Source organism: Vigna angularis, chromosome 5 (genome assembly GCF_016808095.1).
Source record: "Vigna angularis cultivar LongXiaoDou No.4 chromosome 5, ASM1680809v1, whole genome shotgun sequence".
Taxonomy (NCBI): Eukaryota; Viridiplantae; Streptophyta; class Magnoliopsida; order Fabales; family Fabaceae; genus Vigna; species Vigna angularis.
In genome coordinates this window covers 22,574,515-22,595,955 of record NC_068974.1, presented here as the reverse complement: position 1 = coordinate 22,595,955, position 21,441 = coordinate 22,574,515, and the positions used below count along the sequence as shown (strand labels likewise).

The 21,441-nt window shown below is 37.5% G+C and overlaps 1 protein-coding gene and 1 pseudogene across 1 annotated transcript; both read left to right on the top strand.

The window, feature by feature from the left end:
• Positions 1-263: 263 nt before the first annotated feature.
• Positions 264-15,177, top strand: LOC128196684 (uncharacterized; annotated as a pseudogene).
• Positions 15,178-17,631: 2,454 nt separating this feature from the next.
• On the top strand, positions 17,632-19,106 carry LOC128196683 (uncharacterized). Its single transcript, XM_052878186.1, has 6 exons — positions 17,632-17,641; positions 17,698-17,840; positions 17,919-18,197; positions 18,289-18,393; positions 18,479-18,946; positions 19,077-19,106. Exons 1-6 carry the CDS (start codon positions 17,632-17,634, stop codon positions 19,104-19,106), a joined length of 1,035 nt encoding a protein of 344 aa, XP_052734146.1.
• The last annotated feature ends 2,335 nt before the right edge of the window (positions 19,107-21,441 follow it).

The following is a 21,441-nucleotide window of genomic DNA, read 5'->3' as shown; positions in this document are numbered from 1 at the left end:
TTCATTCCCCAATACATTTGAGTCCGTCGAAATTGTTTGTCCTTTGCTCCCAATGAACATTGGCTTCCTTCTTCGGTTGGTCGTCGTAAGGTGAGGCTTGGAGCTGGTTTGGTGCTGTCTCTACAAGAGGCTGGGTGGTGCGTTTCTGTCAACTTCGTTAGGGGTTTACGTTGACGGCTATTCTACTGAAGAGGCTTACTTGCTAAATTTTGTGCCGCTGTCGACGAGGCTTTGTTGGAGGGAGGGTGTGGACAATCCCTGCGATGGAGGTTTTGTGTTGCATTACTTCCCTTACTGTGAAGGTAAGTAGGTTTTGTCGCTGTTCTTTGTAAGAGTGTGTTTGATTAATAGTTGTTGGTGTTACGTTTTGCTAATGTAATTTGTCCATTATTGTACAAGGTTTGAGGGTTTTCATAAGGGGCTGAGTCACAGAAGGTGTGGAAGGTTCCAACACAGTGGGTTAAAGCTGGTTGCAAAAGGGTTGCACTCAAGTGTCCAACAATTATCATTTACAGGTAGGTAAAGTTCATCATGTTGTGTATGCCATGGTCATTGTGTTGTGTTAATTGCCTTATGAACTGAGAGCCAATTATAATTGAATTTGGATTGTAAAGTTTGCAATTTGAGCATGTATGAATTGTCTATTTTGATGATAGCCTTGGTGGGAAATAAATTGTGCAATATGAGCATAGAAACTTATGTTGATGTTTTACTTTGCTGCTGATTGATGTATCTAAAAGACTATAGCCTTGATGGGAATAAGACTTTTTCCCTGAATCTAAACTTAAAATAACTCAGAAAACTGAATAAGACATCCCAGACTAGTTTCCCTGTTAGTATCTCTAATCTTACAGACTCAACTACCTTATCTAACAAATTTTTACACAAGAATGAATGATCTAAAAATTTGAGAAGGTACAAAGGAGGCAGGCCAGGGAGTTGAATAGAAGGAACTTATTATCATTTATTCATATATTATTATGTACGTCATATAAAAAGAAGTATACACAATATAGTTGTCACAATCCAGTAATGATGGTCCCTGAAAATTTTACAAGTGTACTTCACCCTAGAGTACAATAGCTATAGAGAACAGGAGTAAATAGTAAATTGAAAATGTATTAGAGTATGGAGGTAGTTCTAACCTTCTAATTAGATACGTAGTCATATTTCATCCACAAACCAGACAATTTTGCATGTCCAGGTCCTCTACCTCAGCCTTGATCCTGTTTCAAAATCCCTCCTTATTGTTTGACAGAACTTAAACCTCAAGAAATAAGGATAGAGATCAAATTCAAAACTTGAAGGTGAAGAAATATTTAAAGAACATGAACAACAAGTCACATAGTATCAAATATTGAATGAAAGTTAGCCTCGATTGATAATTTACACAATATAAGTTCCGTCTTGTCATGCATAAATTTTCAGTAAAATGGAAGAAAATGTAATGGACCTGTGTAGTCAAAGGCACTTATTGAGGTTGAGGTGATGCCCTTTAGTGAGGCATACATCTCAGCTGCATTAGACAAGATGCTAGCTTAACATACAGCTCCAAAAGCCCATCTATATGACTTGTTAATTAAAACACTAACTGGTCAACTGATGTTCTATCCCTGCTGGCTAATGGACAATAACATCTGCCCAGGATGCATGGATCGAATAATGTCATTGGTATGAACAAAAAATCCTATTTTTGGCAAAAGTATCATCTAGTTTGCTGTAACAAGGGCAAAAAGAAAAAAACGCTAGAGAGAAATGGAACAAAACTTAATGTGGTTTAACCTACATTGAGCTATGACTTACTACATCCATCCAGTGGCAAAGTGAAGCAAGTTCACTATTATTAATGATCATTTTAAGGAATAGGTACTTAGTACTCAACTTTAATCCCAATAGACCCAATTCCCCACTATTGTTGAGGCTTGACATTATTAGTAAGTAAGAGGATTTAGTATACTACACAACCCTCAGCTTCCACCTCAAATGTCTGTGAAAATTGCTTGCCAGATTACATGACAAGGTATTTGGGTGGTGTCACATGACAGGGTAGGTCCATGATTTTTAAACTCCCAACCAAGGACAAATACTCCCTTCGGTGCCCTTTATTTGTAACCATTTCAAACACTGTGTAAAGACTTTATTTGGATTGGAAAAGGAGGAAGTTGCCTAGTAGTAATTTTTACCTTTGAATCAAATTCCTCAACTTCCTCAAACAACTTAAAACATGACTCCCAACAGATAAGAAGAAAATCAACAAACTCCCTTTCTGAAAAGTTTGCATCTTCAATATGCAAGCATAGTGATGGACATGCTGCCAGCTAAAAACATATATACACATGGTTAGTTTGACACAAGATTAAAGATAAATGTATATGTTGGAGTAACAGAGAAACACAAGGGCAGTAAGAATACATGTATCAAATGTACCTAGACTGACTAATCTGTACCCTGTAACAATCTGATTAAAGCACATTATAGAGGCCTTTTTGTATCATCTTTGATCTGTGAAGGATATAAAAGACAAAGAAAGTGAATACAAATGAATTTTATTCTGGTTTCAAATTGTTAAATCTGTTTCAGTTATTGTCCTCTGATTCTGAAGCTTTGTACAACATTTTATAGTGTTGTTGAAGGTTGCTTAAGGTGTAGCCAACCATAATAAGCAATGGAATGCAATCTGCATACCTTGGTTGCTCAAAATCATTTCTATTTGACTGTTTCAAAATTTAATTGTAGCTTTTCACCTTGCTGAACTTGTTTGAATTGTTTATTCTGCACTAAACTAGCCTAAGAAACTTCACACAAACTGTCCTAACAAGTTTAAGATGGTAAAACAATGCTAATTAGAAAGTCACAGTACAAAAACAACTTAGAACTACAAATATGACACCCTAGAACCTAAAACTAGTTAGTAGAATACACTAAAAGTGGTCATAATGCAAACTGTATTAAAGTAGTAACCAAAACAGTAAAAGAACTATGTACACAAGTTTTAAAACATAAAAGAAAGATAGAAATGAGTGGACAATTCGAAAATACAAAGAAATAGAAGATTTGACTATTTAGTGACCTAAAATTACACTACACCATGGTAAAAGTGGTAAGAATGATGATGTGCAATCTGTTAAACAGGCCTAAAAGTCTCTACACAAGTTGTTACCTCCTAGAAATGACTAAGAATGGACTGAAGAACTGATTCCTATTACAGTATCTTGAAATCACCAGTAGAACCTCAAAAGGGCTACTAGAAATGCACTAGAATGGTCAAATTTTGATGACTGCACTAAACTAGCCTAAGAAACTTGAAACAAACTGTCCTAACAAGTTTAGGATGGTAAATCAATGCTAATGAGAAAGTCACACTACAAAAACAACTTAGAACTACAAATATGACACCCTAGAACCTAAAACTAGTTAGTAGAATACACTAAAAGTGGTCATAATGCAAACTGTATTAAAGTAGTAACCAAAACAGTAAAACAACTATATACACAAGTTTTAAAACATAAAAAAAGATAGATATGAGGGCACAATTTGAAAATACAAAGTATACAAAATCAAACAGCACTAAAAATGAAAACTGCACCAGAAAATGGACTTTAAAAGTGTGCTTTCAAACCCAAAAATGATTGGCAGTGTTTGTAAAGCTTAAGTGATGATTCAAGCATCTTTATATCATCAATTTAAAGGTGTTTAAACATTGAAACAACAAGGAATCACAGTACACTCGAAAATCACTAATTCACTTCCAAATTTAAGCAAAATTAACGGTTTTGGAAGTGATTTTGCATGTAGGCTAAAATTTGACCAAATGAACAGTACACACAAGTTTAAAATGGTAAAATAATCTTGTTCAAACATGAGCAATGCACACAAAGAAGCAGATGCTTCAAGTCACAGCTGCTATAGCCAATTATGCAGCATTTTTAAACCAAAATTAGCACTAGAAGTTTCAGTTTTTAGTACCTATAAAAGTGTACTTATAAGGTGAGAAATTGTCATTTCACCTAATGTAGACTCATTCTAAGGTATGTAAACATCCTAACAAGTATAACTTAGTGAAATCAAGGTAGGAAAGTACTGAAAAACAAATAATAACCTAAAACTAAAAGTTTTAGTATTTAGCACCTAAAAAGTGTGTTGAAAGGGTGAACAATTGCAAATACAACTAATGTAGACTAAATTTAAGTAATGTGAACATCCTAACATGTCTAAAGTAGTGAAATAAACCTAGGAAACTATTCAAAAGCAAAGAATTAGGTACAACTCAAATTTTGAGTAGTTGGAAGGTATAAAAGTGTGCTTACAAGGTAAGAATTTGCAACCACACCTAATGTACACTTATTTGAAGTAATGTGAACATCCTACCATATGTAAAGTAGTAGTGGAATGAAGCTAGGAAACATGTCAAAAGCAATGAATTACCTCAAACTCAAAGTTTGAGTATTTAGAACCTAAATACGTTGGGTATTTTAACTAATGTGATTGTTAGTACATACTTTTATAGCTATTTCATTGCCTAAATTATGTTTATATGTATTATATATCCATGCTTCTATAGATATTTGATTGCCTAAATTATGTTCATCTTTATATTGTATGTTCATGTATATTGTCTTTCATTTATTAGGCTACAACTTGATTAAGTTAAGTAGTCATTTAAAATCCTATGGTACTACACACATTCTCAATGAAATGAGAAGGGTAAAAATACTATAAACACTTAGAACGTACAAAATATGTGGAAGTACTCTAGACAAGAGAACTTCAGTAGTAATAAGTTGTCTCCTCCAACTTTAATACACAACCCCTTAGGATGTTTAAGGCATTTCAATACTGAGGACTTGTCTTTGCATGCCCTTATTGAATGCCTATGACCATATGGTTGAAATTGCCTTCCATGTTCGACTTGAGTAGTAATAGGTTTATTACTTATGTCACATGGAGTGTTGCTGTTTTGGCTAAGTTTTTATTTGTTTGGCTTGTCACAGAACATGGCCCATTTTCCCAACCATCGTGGATGGATGTACGACTGTTGTTATAGTGGAAGGAGAGGTTTGAAAGAATCTTTTGTCATGGGAGTTGAAGAGTTCGTGGAGACGGCACGACGATATCAATATTATGCCCTTGATGGAGGGATTCGATGTCCATGCATCAAGTGCGAATGTACAAGCATTCTGAAAGATGAAGTCGTCAAAGTTCACCTTTACCAAAAAGGGTTCATGCCTAATTACACGGCTTGGACATTTCATGGTGAAGAAATTCCTTCAACCTCCATTACAGCTGAAAAACGACTTGCATCAGGTTCGAATAGTATTGTACATACATCTGAGATAGATCAATTTGCTTATATGCAAGAGATGGTCGACAATGCTCTTCGTCACCATGCTGAAGAAGCAGACGATAGTCATGATGAAGAGCCTCCAAATGAAACGACGCAGAGGTTTTACAATTTACTGACAGAGGCAAATCTACCTGTATTTGAAGGTTCATCTGAGTCAAAATTATCAGTGTGCATTAGACTCATGGCTGGAAAATCTAATTGGAACGTTCCCATTCAAGCAGTGGACTTCTATACAAAATTGATGTTAGATTTGACACCACCAAACAATTTCATGCCGAAGAACTATTACCAAGCCAAAAAATGTGCTTCAAAGTTGGGATTGGATGTGAAGAAGATTGATTGTTGTGTTAATGGATGTATGTTATTCTATGACAATGACAGTGACAAGAATGATGCATTGTTGGTTGAATGCAAGTTTTGTGGCTCACCTCGATATCAGACAATGCATGCTGGATGGAGGCAAAAAAAACCAATTCCATTAAAGTCCATGTTCTACTTGCCTATAATTCCAAGATTACAAAGATTATTTACTTCAATGCAAACATCAATACACATGACATGGCATGATGGTAACAAAACTCCGAGTATTTTGCGTCATCCTTCTGATGGTGAAGCTTGGAAGCACTTCAATCGTAAACATCCATCCTTTGCTAGTGAACCACGTAACGTCAGACTTGGTCTATGCTCTGATGGGTTTACCCCGTACATTCAGGCGTCTGCATCACCGTATTCATGCTGGCCTGTGATAGTTACCCCATACAATCTACCACCTGAGATGTGTATGACAAAGCCTTACATGTTTTTATCGTGTATAATACCAGGTCCATCTAATCCCAAATCATTGATTGATGTGTACTTGGAGCCTTTGATTGATGATTTGAAGAAGTTATGGAATGGTGTTTGGACGTATGACGTTTCAAGGAGGCAAAATTTCCTTATGAGGGCAGCCTTGATGTGGACTATTAATGACTTCCCAGCGTACGACATGTTATCTGGTTGGAGCACACATGGTCGATTAGCTTGTCCACATTGCATGGAACATACAAAGTCATTCCAATTAAGTCATGGCCGGAAAAGTAGTTGGTTTGACTACCATCGACGGTTCTTGCCCATTGATCACCCCTTTAGAAGAAACAAAAAGGCATTTCGCAGAGGACAAGTTGAAACGGATATGCCCCCGCCAAAGTTGACTGGATCACACGTGTGGAGAAGAGTGAAAGACTATCCAAAAGTCACTGAATCTGGTCAGAATAGGCTAGAAGGGTTTGGGGAATGGCATAATTGGACTAAAAGAAGCATATTCTGGGAACTTCCCTATTGGAAGGACAACTTGCTAAGACACAACATCGATGTCATGCACACAGAAAAAAATTTCTTTGACAATGTCTTCAACACAGTTATGAATGTTAAAGGTAAGACAAAAGATAATGAGAAAGCAAGAAAAGATTTACCTTTGTATTGTGGACGTAAAGACTTAGAGTTGAAGGCACAAGGTAACGGCCGATTATTTAAACCAAAAGCAAATTACACCATGTCAAAAGACGAGACAAAAATAGTGTGTGGATGGATCAAGGAGCTAAGAATGCCAGATGGATATGCTTCTAACTTGTCCAGATGTGCCAATGTTCAGAACGGTAATATTCAAGGGTTGAAGAGTCATGATTGTCATGTATTCATGGAGACTTTCATCCCTCTTGCGTTTAGTTGTTTGCCAATGCACGTGTTAAATCCACTGATAGAAATCAGTAACTTCTTTAAAGATTTGTGCTGCACGACACTAAAGGAGAATTCCCTTAAAAAGATGGATGAAAATATCCCGATTATTCTATGCAAATTGGAAAGAATATTCCCTCCTGCATTCTTTGATTCAATGGAGCACATTCCAATTCATCTTGCATATGAAGCTTGGCTTGGGGGACCCGTGCAGTACAGGTGGATGTATCCCTTTGAAAGGTTTATGGGAGAATCCAAACATTCAGTTAAAAATAAAGCTAGAGTGGAAGGCTCAATATGTGCAGCTTACTTGCATAGAGAGACAACTTATTTTTGTTCACATTATTTCAAGAACTTCATGTTGTCCCCCACTCATGTCAGAAATGAAATGCAATGGCAAGTTGAACCACGTGAAGGTGCATTATCAGTTTTCCGACAATCAGGTCGTCACGCAGGGAAAGAATTCACTCATTGGTTAACTGATGCTGAATTCAACTCTGCTCATGATGGAAGACCATCTAAGATGCACATTGGACCTCTTACTAGAGCCATGGCAAAGAGGATTCAAGAGGAAGAAGGACCACATACTATTTTGCTTCTATGGAAGGTTACTTATAAAAATCCTTCTTCTCTTAACTAAAGCATTTATACTTTGTTTTGTAGGAATTAATAAATCTTGGAGACTATGATTGAGCCATCCAAGAAGATAAATCAATAGATCAAGCAAAAGAGCCAAAAAGAGGTGCTTACGGCATGCACCAACATTTTCCACGTGAAATGGGCTGATGTGGAAGGAAGCACACACCTTGCTAGATGAGCTGGAAATAGGCATGGACTTTGCTTGATCAAAATAAATCTGAAACATTTGAATTTAGGAGGGAATTAGAATTAGAAATTAGGCTCCTCTTCACCTATAAATAAGAGGGCCTTTTCCTTGTATTGATTCACTTTTGAGCTTAATGATATGCTGCAGAAATTGTTTTCCAGCTTTTGTGCTCTTAAGTCACCTTTGAATTACTACTTCTCCTCCTTTCCTCAAGCTTCCTTCCTTTGTAGGAAGGCCCTCTGAGCTGTGAGGCTTCACCCATACACCTTTCCTCCATTAAAACATCTCAAACACTGCATCATTTCATCCATCCGCTGCACCATTAGTCATTATTGGTTTCCTCTGGTTTGGAACCTCTTCCTCCACGTTTCCAGCTGGGAATTGGTTTCCATCAAGTGGTATCATGAGCTTAGGTCATCCACGCACCAAGAGCTAAGCTATTCCTCCATCTTTGCACTCCAATTCTACATTCTGTTGTGATCTCTGTTCCAGCTTTCCAGTTCTGTTTTAAGCACTTTTGTTTCTGTTTTGTTTTTTTTTTTCCAGTTATTAATTTCGTGTTCCTGTGCATTATTTGTGTTTCCAGTAGTCATACATGTTTGTTATTCATTTTAAACGGTGAATCATTCTTGTTTATGTTTCTTCCAGCTTTATTTTTCAATTCCAGTTATGTTTTAGTCTTGTGCAGTCCATATTTGCAGTTTTAATTCTGTTTCACTTTGGTTTTCTGTTCTGCTGGGTTTCATTTTGATTTATTTGAGTTAGAGTGCTGGAAAATCTTTAAATCAACCAAATAAGGCAATGAGAACATGTTCTAGCCTTGGTGATGGAAGTAAAAGCACTAGAAACTAATTATGGTTTCAAATCTGCTCAAGAAATTCAAATCTGGTTTTAAAATTTGAAATCTGTTTCAATTGATTTTATTTGATTATGTTGCCTGGTAAAAATTTGTTTGCTATTATTGGAAGTGGCTAAAGGTGTGGCAGACCATTAAAAGCAAGGAAATGCATCTAGCATAGCTTGGTTGCCTTAAAAACCAGTAGCCTTTGCTGTCCAGTTTGTTTTGTTTTTCTGTTCTAGCTTTTCACCGTGCTACCATTCTTTGCTTAGTCCAGTTTGAGTTTATTCATACTAAGCACTTTAATCCTAGCTTAGTTCAGTGTAATAACATTCTCTAGAGTCATTGTGTGTGCTGTCCAGCCTTATATCCACAAGGTTCTTAATTATGGTGCTGTTTTGGTGGGAATTTGCTGCATAAATAGGCTATAGCAAGGGTGAATTGTTGAGTCTTGCTATTTCTGTGCATTTAAAACATTTGAGCAAGTTTAAATTGTCATTCCAAAGTTGTTTGCACTGTTCATTTGGTCATTTTCTAGCCTATATGCAGATTTGCTTTTTAAACCTTAAAATTGCCTTTAAAATGGAAGTGCACCAGTGAATTCACATTGCAATCTGTTTTCTAGCTGTTTCAATGTTTAAACATCTTTAAAATGATGATACAAAGTTGTTTGATGCATCAATTGAACTGCTGAATCACTTCCAATCAATTTTGGGTTTAAAACCACCATTACAAAGTTGTTCAAATTCATTTCTGGATTGTTCTAAGAGGTGGTTCATTACTTTAAATTGAAAATAAATGATCAAAATAAGTCAGAGCAAGTGTTAAAAAGCTTGTTGAATCGTGCAATCCAGTTTTTGGCAGTTAAAAACCCCAAAACACTAAATCTGGTTTTCATTGGGGCATTTTAACAAACACTTTGGTAAAATATCAAACAGTTTGGTCTGGATGAGTTTGTGATCTGCTATTTCTGTTTTTGTTGCTTTCTTAATCTGTTCTAGTACCATTATTAGGTTCCTTTTGAGTGCTTTCTGTTACTCCATCCCTGTTTCCATTTGATTTCCCATTCTTGGCTTCCAAATTGTCAAACATTCAAAACAAAATCTGGTTTGAAATTCTGGTGCAGTTTGCTAATTCTATTTGGTGTGTTTGACTGAAATCTTGAGGTGCTGTGGTAACTATTGTGAGTCATCCAGAAGCAGAAACCTTTTCCCTACTGAGGCACCATATTAGGAAGTGAAAAGGGGGCTGAAGTGGGAAGAAAAAGGGAGCTTTTGAGCAGCTGCAACTCTGCTGTTCCAGCAGCTAAAAATACACCAGAAAAGCTTGAAGTGCAACCTGTTTTGGAGTAGCAATCTGCAGCAGCAAGAGAGTGAAGCTTACATTAGTTTTAGGCCTTCTTTTAAGTTTGTTTACACCACATATCACGGAACCTTTGTTGTTTAAAGTTGATTTTCATTTCTTGGCTAAGTGACTTGGGAAAATGCTCTTGAAGCAATTCCAAGATCACATTTAAACATTGTAATAGTGCAATTTCGTTTTCTTAGTGTGGAAGTGTGTCAAGGGGCTCCAAGTGTCACTTGCACTTTCACTTAGGGCCGTCTAGCATTTACATTCTTGCATCTTTATTGCTTTCTTTAATTTCTTGCTTAATCTTTTTGTTTGTTTTTAAGTCTCCGTGGTATATAGGATTGCATAGCATTTAGTCAACCTTTCTTTGGTTTTAGGTTCATTTCATAACATTTGAAAAGAATTTGAAGAATTTCTACTTAGAAACTAAGGTAAAAGATAACTCTAAGGAAACTCTGGCTAAGGAAGAACTTGGTTTCTAAGCTTGTCCATTTGTGACTCACCTCTTCTTCCTGGGAGCTACTTAGAAACATCTTTTGCCTCTAGAATCTGTTTAGAAATTTTTTCACAAAACAAAGAAAGCTTGTGAAAATCTTTTCACTCATTACTTGCCAAATATTTTGAAAACTTTGTGAAAACCTTTTCCATTTGACAAGAATGAGTCAATCAAGTGTGCAAGGTAGCATCAAACCCAATAGTGAGAGTTCTTTAAGGGAAGAATTTCAACAAAAATTTGAACAAAGGGATAGAGAGATTAGTGAGCTCAAAGACATGATTAGTCAACTTTTGATTAATCAAGATAAAAAGAAAGAAAGGTCTTCCCATAGGAGAAGAGAAGAATCATCATCTTCTCCAAGTGAAATTGAGCAAAATAGTAGTCATCACAATGATGACCACTACCAAATGCCTCCTAGAAGACAACATAGAGTTAGAGAGCATTACCCAAGAGAGCCTAAAATTGATCTTCCTTCCTTCCATGGAAAAGATGATGTAGAAGAATACCTAGAGTGGGAAATGAAAGTTGAGCAATTGTTTGAGTGCCACCAAATAGATGATGAAAGGAGAGTCACCATGGCTTCTCTAAGCTTTCAAGGCTATGCCTTAATTTGGTGGACAGCCTTGGTTAAAGATTATAGGCTAAGACACTTACCTCCCATTAGATATTGGAATGAGTTGAGAACTGCCTTGAGGAGGAGGCATGTACCAGCCTACTATGATAGGGAGATAATGGATAAACTCCATAAACTCCAACAAAGGAACATGAGTGTTGAGGAATATAGACAAAAAATGGAATTACTCATGTTGAGGGCTGGAATAAGAGAAGAACCTAGGATAACAATTGCTAGGTTTCAAAGTGGACTCAACTATGGCATAAGAGATAGGGTTGAACTTATACCCTACAATGATCTCAATAAGTTAGTCCAACTTTGTGTGAGGGTAGAGCAACAACTAAAGAGGAAAAGCTCCACCAAGAAAGATTACCCTCATAGTTCTAATCATAAAAAGGATTACCCTCATAGTTCTCACCATTTGAAAGAGTATAAGAGGGAGGGTAGTCAAACCAAGCCAAGATATGAAGAAAGAGAGAGAGAGAGGAAAAGAAAAAGTCAAAGAACCTTCAAGAGAACATAAGAATAAGGAGAATAAGTGCTTTAGATGTGGGGAAAAAGGGCACTATACATCTGAGTGCCGCAATAGAAGGTCAACTTACATCCTTGAGCATGAGAGTGAAAGTGAGGGTTCTTCATATAGTGAGTCTGAAACATTCATTTCTGAAGAAGAAGAAGCTTTACCTTGTGATGGTGACTTACTTATGGTAAGGAGACTCCTGGAAAGTAAACATGTAGAATTAGAACAGTCACAAAGAGAGAACCTATTCCACACAAGATGCAAAGTTTTAGAAAAGACATGTTCAATAATAGTGGATAGTGGCTCTTGTTGCAACTGTTGTAGTTCTAGAATGGTAGAGAAGCTTGGCTTAACAACTACTCCTCATCCTAAACCTTACAAACTTCAATGGATCAAAGAGGATGATGGAATAGAGTTAAAGAACAAGTAAGTGTACCTATTTCCATTGGCAAATATGAAGATCAAATTGTTTGTGATATAGTACCAATGGAAGCTGGGCACATATTACTTGGAAGACCTTGGCAATATGATAAACAAGCTTTACATGATGGAGTCACCAACAAAATCACCATTCAACACAAGGGAAAGAAAATTATTTTGTGTCGTCTTACACCTTCACAAGTAAGAGAGGACCAAATAATTCTTAAGAAGAAGTTGGATGGAGAAAAGAAAAAAGAAAATAAGAAAGAAAGAAAGAATTTGGTAACCCATGCCTCAACCCATGAAGTTGTCCAACCTCAAACCTTGAATATCTCCAAAAATCTTTTTCTTGGACAACCTCATTTTCTTCTTTATTGCAAAGAGGCATTTGTTTCAATCACTCATGAACTTGGTTCTCTACCAAAGGGGTTGCAAAAACTTTTAAAGGAATTTGATGATATATTTCCCAAAGAGGTACCAAGTGGATTACCACCTTTGAGGGGAATAGAACATCAAATAGATTTGGTGCCTGGGGCAAGCCTACCCAATAGGCCAGCCTATAGAACCAACCCTATGGAAACAAAAGAAATAGAGAAACAAGTTAATGACTTATTGAACAAAGGGTGGATCCAAAAGAGTTTAAGTCCCTGTGCTGTGCCTGTGTTGTTGGTTCCTAAAAAGGATGGGTCTTGGAGAATGTGTACAGATTGTAGGGCCATCAACAACATAACTGTCAAGTATAGGCATCCCATTCCTAGGCTAGATGACATGTTGGATGAATTACATGGAGCAAATCTTTTCACCAAAATTGATCTTAAAAGTGGATACCATCAAATAAGAATTCATGAAGGAGATGAATGGAAAACTGCTTTCAAGACCAAGTTTGGTTTGTATGAATGGTTAGTCATGCCCTTTGGTTTGACCAATGCTCCAAGTACATTCATGAGATTAATGAATCATGTGCTTAGGGAATGCATAGGCAGATTTGTAGTGGTCTACTTTGATGATATCCTAATCTATAGTCAAAGCCTTCAAGAACATCTTAACCATGTCAGAAAAGTCTTGCTTCTTCTTAGAGAACATCATCTCTTTGCCAACTTTGACAAATGTACTTTTTGTCAAGAAAGTGTGATTTTCCTTGGATTCAAAGTGGGAAAAGAAGGTGTACATGTTGATCCAGAGAAGATCAAGGCTATACAAGAATGGCCAACCCCTAAAAATGTAGGAGAGGTGAGAAGTTTTCATGGGTTAGCAAGTTTTTATAGGAGATTTGTGAAAGACTTCTCCACCATAGCTGCTCCTTTAAATGAGCTAGTCAAGAAAGATATGCCTTTTATTTGGGGTGATAAGCAAGAGTTGTCTTTTGAGACTTTGAAACACAAGTTAACACATGCACCTATTCTAGTTTTGCCTGATTTTTCCAAAGCCTTTGAACTAGAATGTGATGCATCTGGGTTAGGAATAGGAGCTGTTTTAATACAAGGAGGACATCCCGTAGCTTATTTTAGTGAAAAACTTAGGGGGCCTACCTTAAACTATCCTACCTATGACAAAGAGTTGTATGCCCTCATTAGAGCTTTGAAAACTTGGGAGCATTACTTGGTAACTAGAGAATTCATCATACACACTGACCATGAATCTCTCAAGTACATTAAAGGGCAAGCAAAGCTAAACAAAAGACATGCAAAGTGGGTGGAATATCTTGAGCAATTTCCCTATGTCATCAAACACAAAAAGGGGAGTACTAATGTTGTTGCGGATGCTTTATCTAGAAGACATGCATTATTAGTAACCCTAGGATCCCAAATATTAGGATTTGATGACATAAAAGAGTTATATGAAAATGATGAAACATTTGCATCCACTTATTCATCATGTCTTAAGAAGCCTTTTGATGGATTCTATCTTTCTGAGGGGTATCTTTTTAATAAAGGAAAACTTTGTATACCCCAAGGATCCATTAGAAAACTTCTTATCAAAGAGAGTCATGGAGGAGGACTCATGGGCCATCATGGAGTTGATAAAACTCTAAACATTTTGAAAAGTAAATTTTATTGGCCACACATGAGAATAGATGTTCAAAGGCATTGTTCTAAATGTATAGCTTGTTTACAAGCTAAGTCCAAAATTATGCCTCATGGACTCTATACACCTCTTCCTATAGCTAATACCCCTTGGGAGGACATAAGCATGGACTTTGTCTTAGGATTGCCAAGAACTCAAAGGGGGTATGATTCTATATTTGTGGTAGTAGATCGTTTTAGTAAAATGGCTCATTTTATACCCTGCCACAAAGTAGATGATGCTAGCTATATCTCTAGACTCTTCTTTAAAGAAATAGTGAGATTGCATGGCTTACCCAAAACTATAGTGTCTGATAGAGATGTGAAGTTTCTAAGCCATTTTTGGAAAACTTTATGGGAAAAGCTTGGAACTAAACTTCTATTTTCTACTACATGTCACCCACAAAGTGATGGGCAAACTGAAGTAGTAAATAGATCTTTATCTACATTATTAAGGGTAATATTAAGAGGAAATAACAAATCTTGGGATGAACATCTACCTCATATTGAATTTGCTTATAATAGAGTAGTCCACAAGACTACTAATCTTTCTCCTTTTGAGGTTGTTTATGGGTTTAACCCTATCACACCTCTTGATTTACTACCTCTTCCCGAATCATCTTCTTTTCTTCATAAAGAAGGTGCTTCTAAAGCGGAGTTTATCAAGAAGTTACATGAGAAAGTTAAAATCCAAATTGAAAAACAAACGCAAAAATATGCAGAATACAACAACAAAGGGATAAAGAAAATAGTTTTTGAAAAAGGAGACTTAGTTTGGCTTCATTTGAGAAAGGAAAGATTTCCCTCTCAAAGGAAATCCAAACTTAGTCCAAGAGGAGATGGTCCATTCAAGGTGGTCAAAAGGATAAATGATAATGCATACATATTAGACCTTCCTGCAAGTTATGGTGTCAGTCCTAATTTTAACATCTGCGATTTAATTCCTTTCACAGGAGATGATCAACAGGATGAAGCAGATCTGAGGACAGATCTTTTTCAAGAGGGAGGGTCTGATGGAAGACCATCTAAGATGCACATTGGACCTCTTACTAGAGCCATGGAAAAGAGGATTCAAGAGGAAGAAGGACCACATACTATTTTGCTTCTATGGAAGGTTACTTATAAAAATCCTTCTTCTCTTAACTAAAGCATTTATACTTTGTTTTGTAGGAATTAATAAATCTTGGAGACTATGATTGAGCCATCCAAGAAGATAAATCAATAGATCAAGCAAAAGAGCCAAAAAGAGGTGCTTACGGCATGCACCAACATTTTCCACGTGAAATGGGCTGATGTGGAAGGAAGCACACACCTTGCTAGATGAGCTGGAAATAGGCATGGACTTTGCTTGATCAAAATAAATCTGAAACATTTGAATTTAGGAGGGAATTAGAATTAGAAATTAGGCTCCTCTTCACCTATAAATAAGAGGGTCTTTTCCTTGTATTGATTCACTTTTGAGCTTAATGATATGCTGCAGAAATTGTTTTCCAGCTTTTGTGCTCTTAAGTCACCTTTGAATTACTACTTCTCCTCCTTTCCTCAAGCTTCCTTCCTTTGTAGGAAGGCCCTCTGAGCTGTGAGGCTTCACCCATACACCTTTCCTCCATTAAAACATCTCAAACACTGCATCATTTCATCCATCCGCTGCACCATTAGTCATTATTGGTTTCCTCTGGTTTGGAACCTCTTCCTCCACGTTTCCAGCTGGGAATTGGTTTCCATCAGCTCATGTCCATGTCTTGATCAATTGCAGTGAAGTCAAGCCGTACCTTGAGTATGTCATCATCCATCTGTAATCTATCAAACGGTTTAATTGTTATACACTAATGAATTTCATTTGTACCAGCTCATTTGTTGTGGCTGAGCAAGTCGCAAAAGGAAATACTTCTGCTAGAATACACTCTGAGTTTCCCCATTGGTTTAGAAATCAGGTTCGTAGTTTTTCCTACATTTAGAGCAAGGTTAATTTGACTATTGCTTTTATAATTTTGTTAGTACCTTTGTAGGTTTTTAATCAGGCATTAACTCCCACGGTTCAAGAGTTAAGACATCTCTCCAATTGGCCAATGAGATGTGTCAAAGAATGGCACACTTACTTCATCAATGGTTACAAATTCCATACACATGAATGGTCTAAAGGAAAGAAAACATCAAATTGTGGTGTGTATGTGAAGGGCCTAACAGAGGGTTCTTATGATGATTTTTACGGCATCATTCATAAAATATATGAGTTAGAGTACAACAGCACTACTTCTCCAAACAGAGTGGTACTTTTTTATTGTGAATGGTTTGATCCTTCTAGAGGTGGTACTAGAGTCGATCCACGCTTTAATATTGTCGAACTGAACCAGAGATTAAGATATGGACCGTTTGATCCTTTCATTCTACCATCTAATGTCAGACAGGTTTATTATGTGCCATATCCACCATTTCGCAATATTGACAAGCGTGGTTGGGTCGTAGCAATACAAACGAAGCCTAGAGGTCGCATAGACTCAAATGAAGTTGAGGAAGATGTTGCCTACCAACTTGACCAAATGTCACAACCACAAGAAATTATCGAAGTTGAACGTATAACCGCATTGGTCGACCCTGATGGTGATGGAGATGAATTAGAAGCAACAATACAAGGTGATGAAGAACAAGAGGAAGAAGAACAAGAAGAAGAAGAAGATGAAGAAGAAGAACAAGAACAAGAACAAGAAGATGATGATGATGATGACGATGACGATGAAGAAGAAGAACAAGAAGATGATGATGATGACGACGATGTTGAAGATGAAGATGAAGATGATGATCATGATGACGATGATTGAATGTTGAACATCGATTGTAGCAAATTGGACTATCATTTCATTACCGTTATCTAAAATACCATCTTAAAGTTGTATGCAATTACTTATACATTGACTTTAAAAACAATTGTTCCTTCTTTAATCATTTATATTTTTTCGCTTTATTTGTAACCATTTGAATGCAGTAATGACAGGACAAGGTTCAGAGCGTCCTGATAAAGGAAAAGGGGTAGCAAGACCTACAAAGAGGCAACGGCAGGCACCAAAGTATGTACTTAGGGTGCCTACTAGACTACCTATCACTGCTGCAGGTAGTACATCATCTGTGGGGCCTCCTCCTACCCCTATTATACAGCCTCCTACACCTGCAGCAGACCCTACTCCTACCTTTGCAGTAGACCCTTCTCCTCCTTCTGCAGCTCAGCCTTCTACTACCCCTGCACCAGACCCTCTTCCTCCTCCTATTATTATAACCCCCACTCCTCCCCCTATTGTTATTACCCTCACTCCTCTCCCTGACCCTACTTCTATACCTTCTTCCTCTTCTGTACCTCCTTTTGAGACTTTCACACCACCTGCTGATCCAGATTTAAGTGGTGATGATGATGGTCTTGACCCGCCCCTCGGTGATCGACCATGGATTGAGCCCTATGGTAAAGGGTAAGTTTATAATCTGTTGATATAATTTGATGTTTAAACCCTATTGTAATTTAAAGGACTTTTGTTATGCAGGTTTATTCCATCTAGGGTTGCTTCCCAGGCCATCACACGTTCAATTAAGCAACAGTTTTTAAGTCCATGGCCTACTTGGGGAGTAATACCTGATGATGACAGAAAGCCATTCTGGCAGCGCTTTCAGGTGAGCAATCCATTACACTAATGTCCCTCTTATTTTACTATGTTTTATAATTAATGTTTGTTCTGTTTAATGTTACAGATGAAGGTGCAGTGGAAACCTGAACATGAAAGTCAGATACACAGAAATTTCCACATGAAAGCATCTCATCGGCTGTCAGAGATGTTTAGGGATGCCCGCAATGCAGGACAGCGCCCTAACTGGCTGGGTGAAATAATTTGGAACTCTTTACTGGCCCATTGGAATACAGTAGAGTTCCGCAATAAGTGTGCCAAAGCCCAGCGGAACAGAGCATTTGAAAGGGGTGGCACCCTGCATACTGGTGGGTCGATCACCATTCATGAGCATGCCATTCGTATGGTATAATCTCATTACATAACTTTTTCTTTCATACATAAGTTATGTATATTCTATTTCATATGTACGCTTGTAATTCTTAATTATGTTACAGGCACAGGCTCTAGGACGGGCGGTCCATGTTGATGAGGTCTTTGCACAGACTCATGTTCGGAAGGGAACTAATCAATTTGTTGATGAAAGATCTCGCAAGACTCATGTAAGCAAATAACACTATTACTATTACTAATTGTTCATTTATGTTATAATATCGTTCCCTGACATTGCTTTTAATGTTTCAACAGGAAGACTTTTCTACGAGACTTTCACAGGTTAGATCTGAACATGAGTCAGCTCTTACACCGGATGATGCCAGTAATGCAGATGATGACATCCGTAGGACGCAGTGCTGGATCGACATCGTTGGTGGGAAGAAAAAAGGACGAGTGTATGGTGCGGGACAACTTGCTGCAAACTATACAGCATCCAGAGGAGGTACTCTGAAGCACCAGCCTTCTTCTTCCACCAGTACTCCTGACGAGGTCGTTCTTCGCCTCACGCAGGAACTCCGACAACGTGACCAGGAGATCACTGATCTCAGAGCAGAGTTTACAAACTTTAAGGCCCTGGTCATGAGAGTCTTGCCTGAAACCTCACAGGACGTACAAAATATCCCTCCGACCCAACCACGACCCTCCTCATCACCTGCTGCCACTCAGCAGCCCACATCAGTCCAACCCTCATCAGTCCAACCCACACTAGTCCAGCCATCAGTACAGGAGCAACATGATGAAGATCATTCTGATGATAGTTATGTACATTATTAGTTTCATTTTCTTATTACTTGTTACACAAACATTTGGATATTAGAACATTTTTGACTTGATATGATTTCAATGTTAGTTAGATCTACTTCCAGACTTTGGATGTTAGAACATCCTTTTGTTACATTATTTTATATTTGCACTATAATTACATTATCTATACATTAATGGATGTTCGTTGGATTAATTGATGTTCAATGGATATTGATAATTGATTGCATCTTTGAGATGCACATTATGCATGTTTGTATGTGCTTGAAAAGTGATATGTAAGTCTGTTTGTAATTGAAATTTGATATAGAGGTCTGGGTTGCACAAGGAATACCATTTCTCTGAAGCCTTCTCTGCAATTTACCGAAGGCTTTTTCCCTTCGGTAAATACCCTCGTATGGTCATTACCGAAGGCTTTCGCCCTTCGGAAATTACCGAGGGCTTCTGCCCTTCGGTAATTACCGAAGGCTTTCGGCCCTCGGTAATTACCGAAGGCTTTTGGCCCTCGGTAATTACCGAAGGGCAAAAGCCCTCGGTAATTGTTAGCGACAAGTGATTTACCGAAGGATTTTTGGCCGTCGATAAGCCTTCGGTAAACACCCTTTATCGACGGCTTATGGCAGTTTCCGAGGGCTTCTGGTCTTCGGTAATCCCCAACTTTTTTGTAGTGAGTGTAACAGACAAAATGGGTCATATGAGTGCGGATACTATGTAATGTATTGGATGGCCCATATTGTTCGTTCTCACATCACAAGTCGCTGGGAAACGGTAATATTTAACTTTAACAAATTTTGATTTTTTCCCAAATGTTGAATTCATATACACTAATTAATATGAAATGTCTGTTGCAGAGATTCAAGACTACTACACCAGTTCCTGAGAAGTCACTATTATTCATTAGGAACGCTGCTGCGAAGTATATAATTAGATTATACAATAGCTCTTAGATTTAAACATTGCATTTGATTAGATTGAATTTTCTTAGACTTTGTACTTTATTTGATGTTGAAATACATTTGAACATGTGTTTGTTATGTTCAAATTGAATTTGTGTACATGTTTTTATATGCAGGTCTGTTTTTGTGGTAGTGGATATCACAAAAACAGACCTGCAATTTTAAAAAACTGCAGGGGAGGTCACAACCGCGGCCTATAGTGTTTCATTTTTTTTTTAAAATGAGACATATGGCCGCGGTTAGTGCTACACCCGCGGCATATCGGGGAGTCTTTTGCCGCGGGTGAAACCGCGGCATATCGTGGACAAATTTATTTATTTTTAAATTAATGGACTTAGGCAGCGGTTCCTTGGACAACCGCGGCATATTCGGCAACCTATATACCGCGGTCATAACCGCGGCCTAAAGTCTCTGACTTACTACCGCGGCTGAATATGCCGCGGTTCGTAAACCGCTACGTATAGTGAAAAATAACCGCGGTAAAATCCCCTCGCTGCACTAGTGATTAACAATTTTATCCAATGAATTCGGGAAAACCTCGGATCGTCCGTGATCATGAAATTAATAACAAGTATTTAATAACAAGTATTCAATCCATATATGTTAGCCAATAGTGGAATAAAAATTCAGAAGACAAGTGTGAGGTGTGTAAACACTACAACTAACCATCTTTCGGAATCATCAGAAAGAAAAAGTAAATCTTATACTGCACATGCTCTCGGCTATAGAATAATGTCATGGCTTATGGGTTTAACTTCTTCAATGTATTTCAAGAAAGAAAAGTGAATAAACAAAAACTTGAAAGTGATTACAGAAAAACTAGAGAGTTTATACAAACTAGAGAAAAAAATTCTCGGCATCAACTATGATTCATACTGAAATGGTGAGACAGGGGAGCAATAAGTTTATACAAAATTAATGTGGATGAGAATATAAACAAACCAAAATAAATAACTTCCTCGGGATGAATTGAATTTAAAATTGAAGTATTGAACAAAAGATTGAAATATAGACCCACTTGAAACAAAGACCAAGAGATTGCTCCCCATCCTTATAAAGACGCTTAAAAGAGTCCTTGAAGACCGAATGACCAAAAATTTCAGACAGGACAACAAGGCCATCAGTTTTTTCAACTGCAACTTTGATTTCTGCTACTCCAATCTATTGATTCAAATTTCAAAACAATAATGTCCATCAAACAGAAGATGAAAATGAGCAGACTTCATAATCCCCGCAAAAACATAAATTCCTTCGACCCATTTGTAATAAAATCATTTATCACCAATGACTCCATTTGAAGGCAGTATAGCGAAGAACATAAATTCATTTACCGAATCAGGTCCTTCAGTGCAGGGACCACCAACCAAAGCAACGATCCTAGCCCCAGTCTTGGGATTACAAGCACCAAGCAACACCGCTGCTACGCTCAACGCCACGTCGGTACACTGTGCTGGGCACTTCCCGATCGAAACCGGTCACTGATTAGTTTGCAAGCAA

Excerpts from the sequence above, each read along its gene's own strand:
- LOC128196683 (XM_052878186.1), top strand. Across the intron at positions 17,841-17,918 it reads CATTCTGGCAGCGCTTTCAG|ATGAAGGTGCAGTGGAAACC; the intron begins GTGAGCAATCCA and ends TTAATGTTACAG. Across the intron at positions 18,947-19,076 it reads CCACACTAGTCCAGCCATCA|TTAGATCTACTTCCAGACTT; the intron begins GTACAGGAGCAA and ends TTTCAATGTTAG.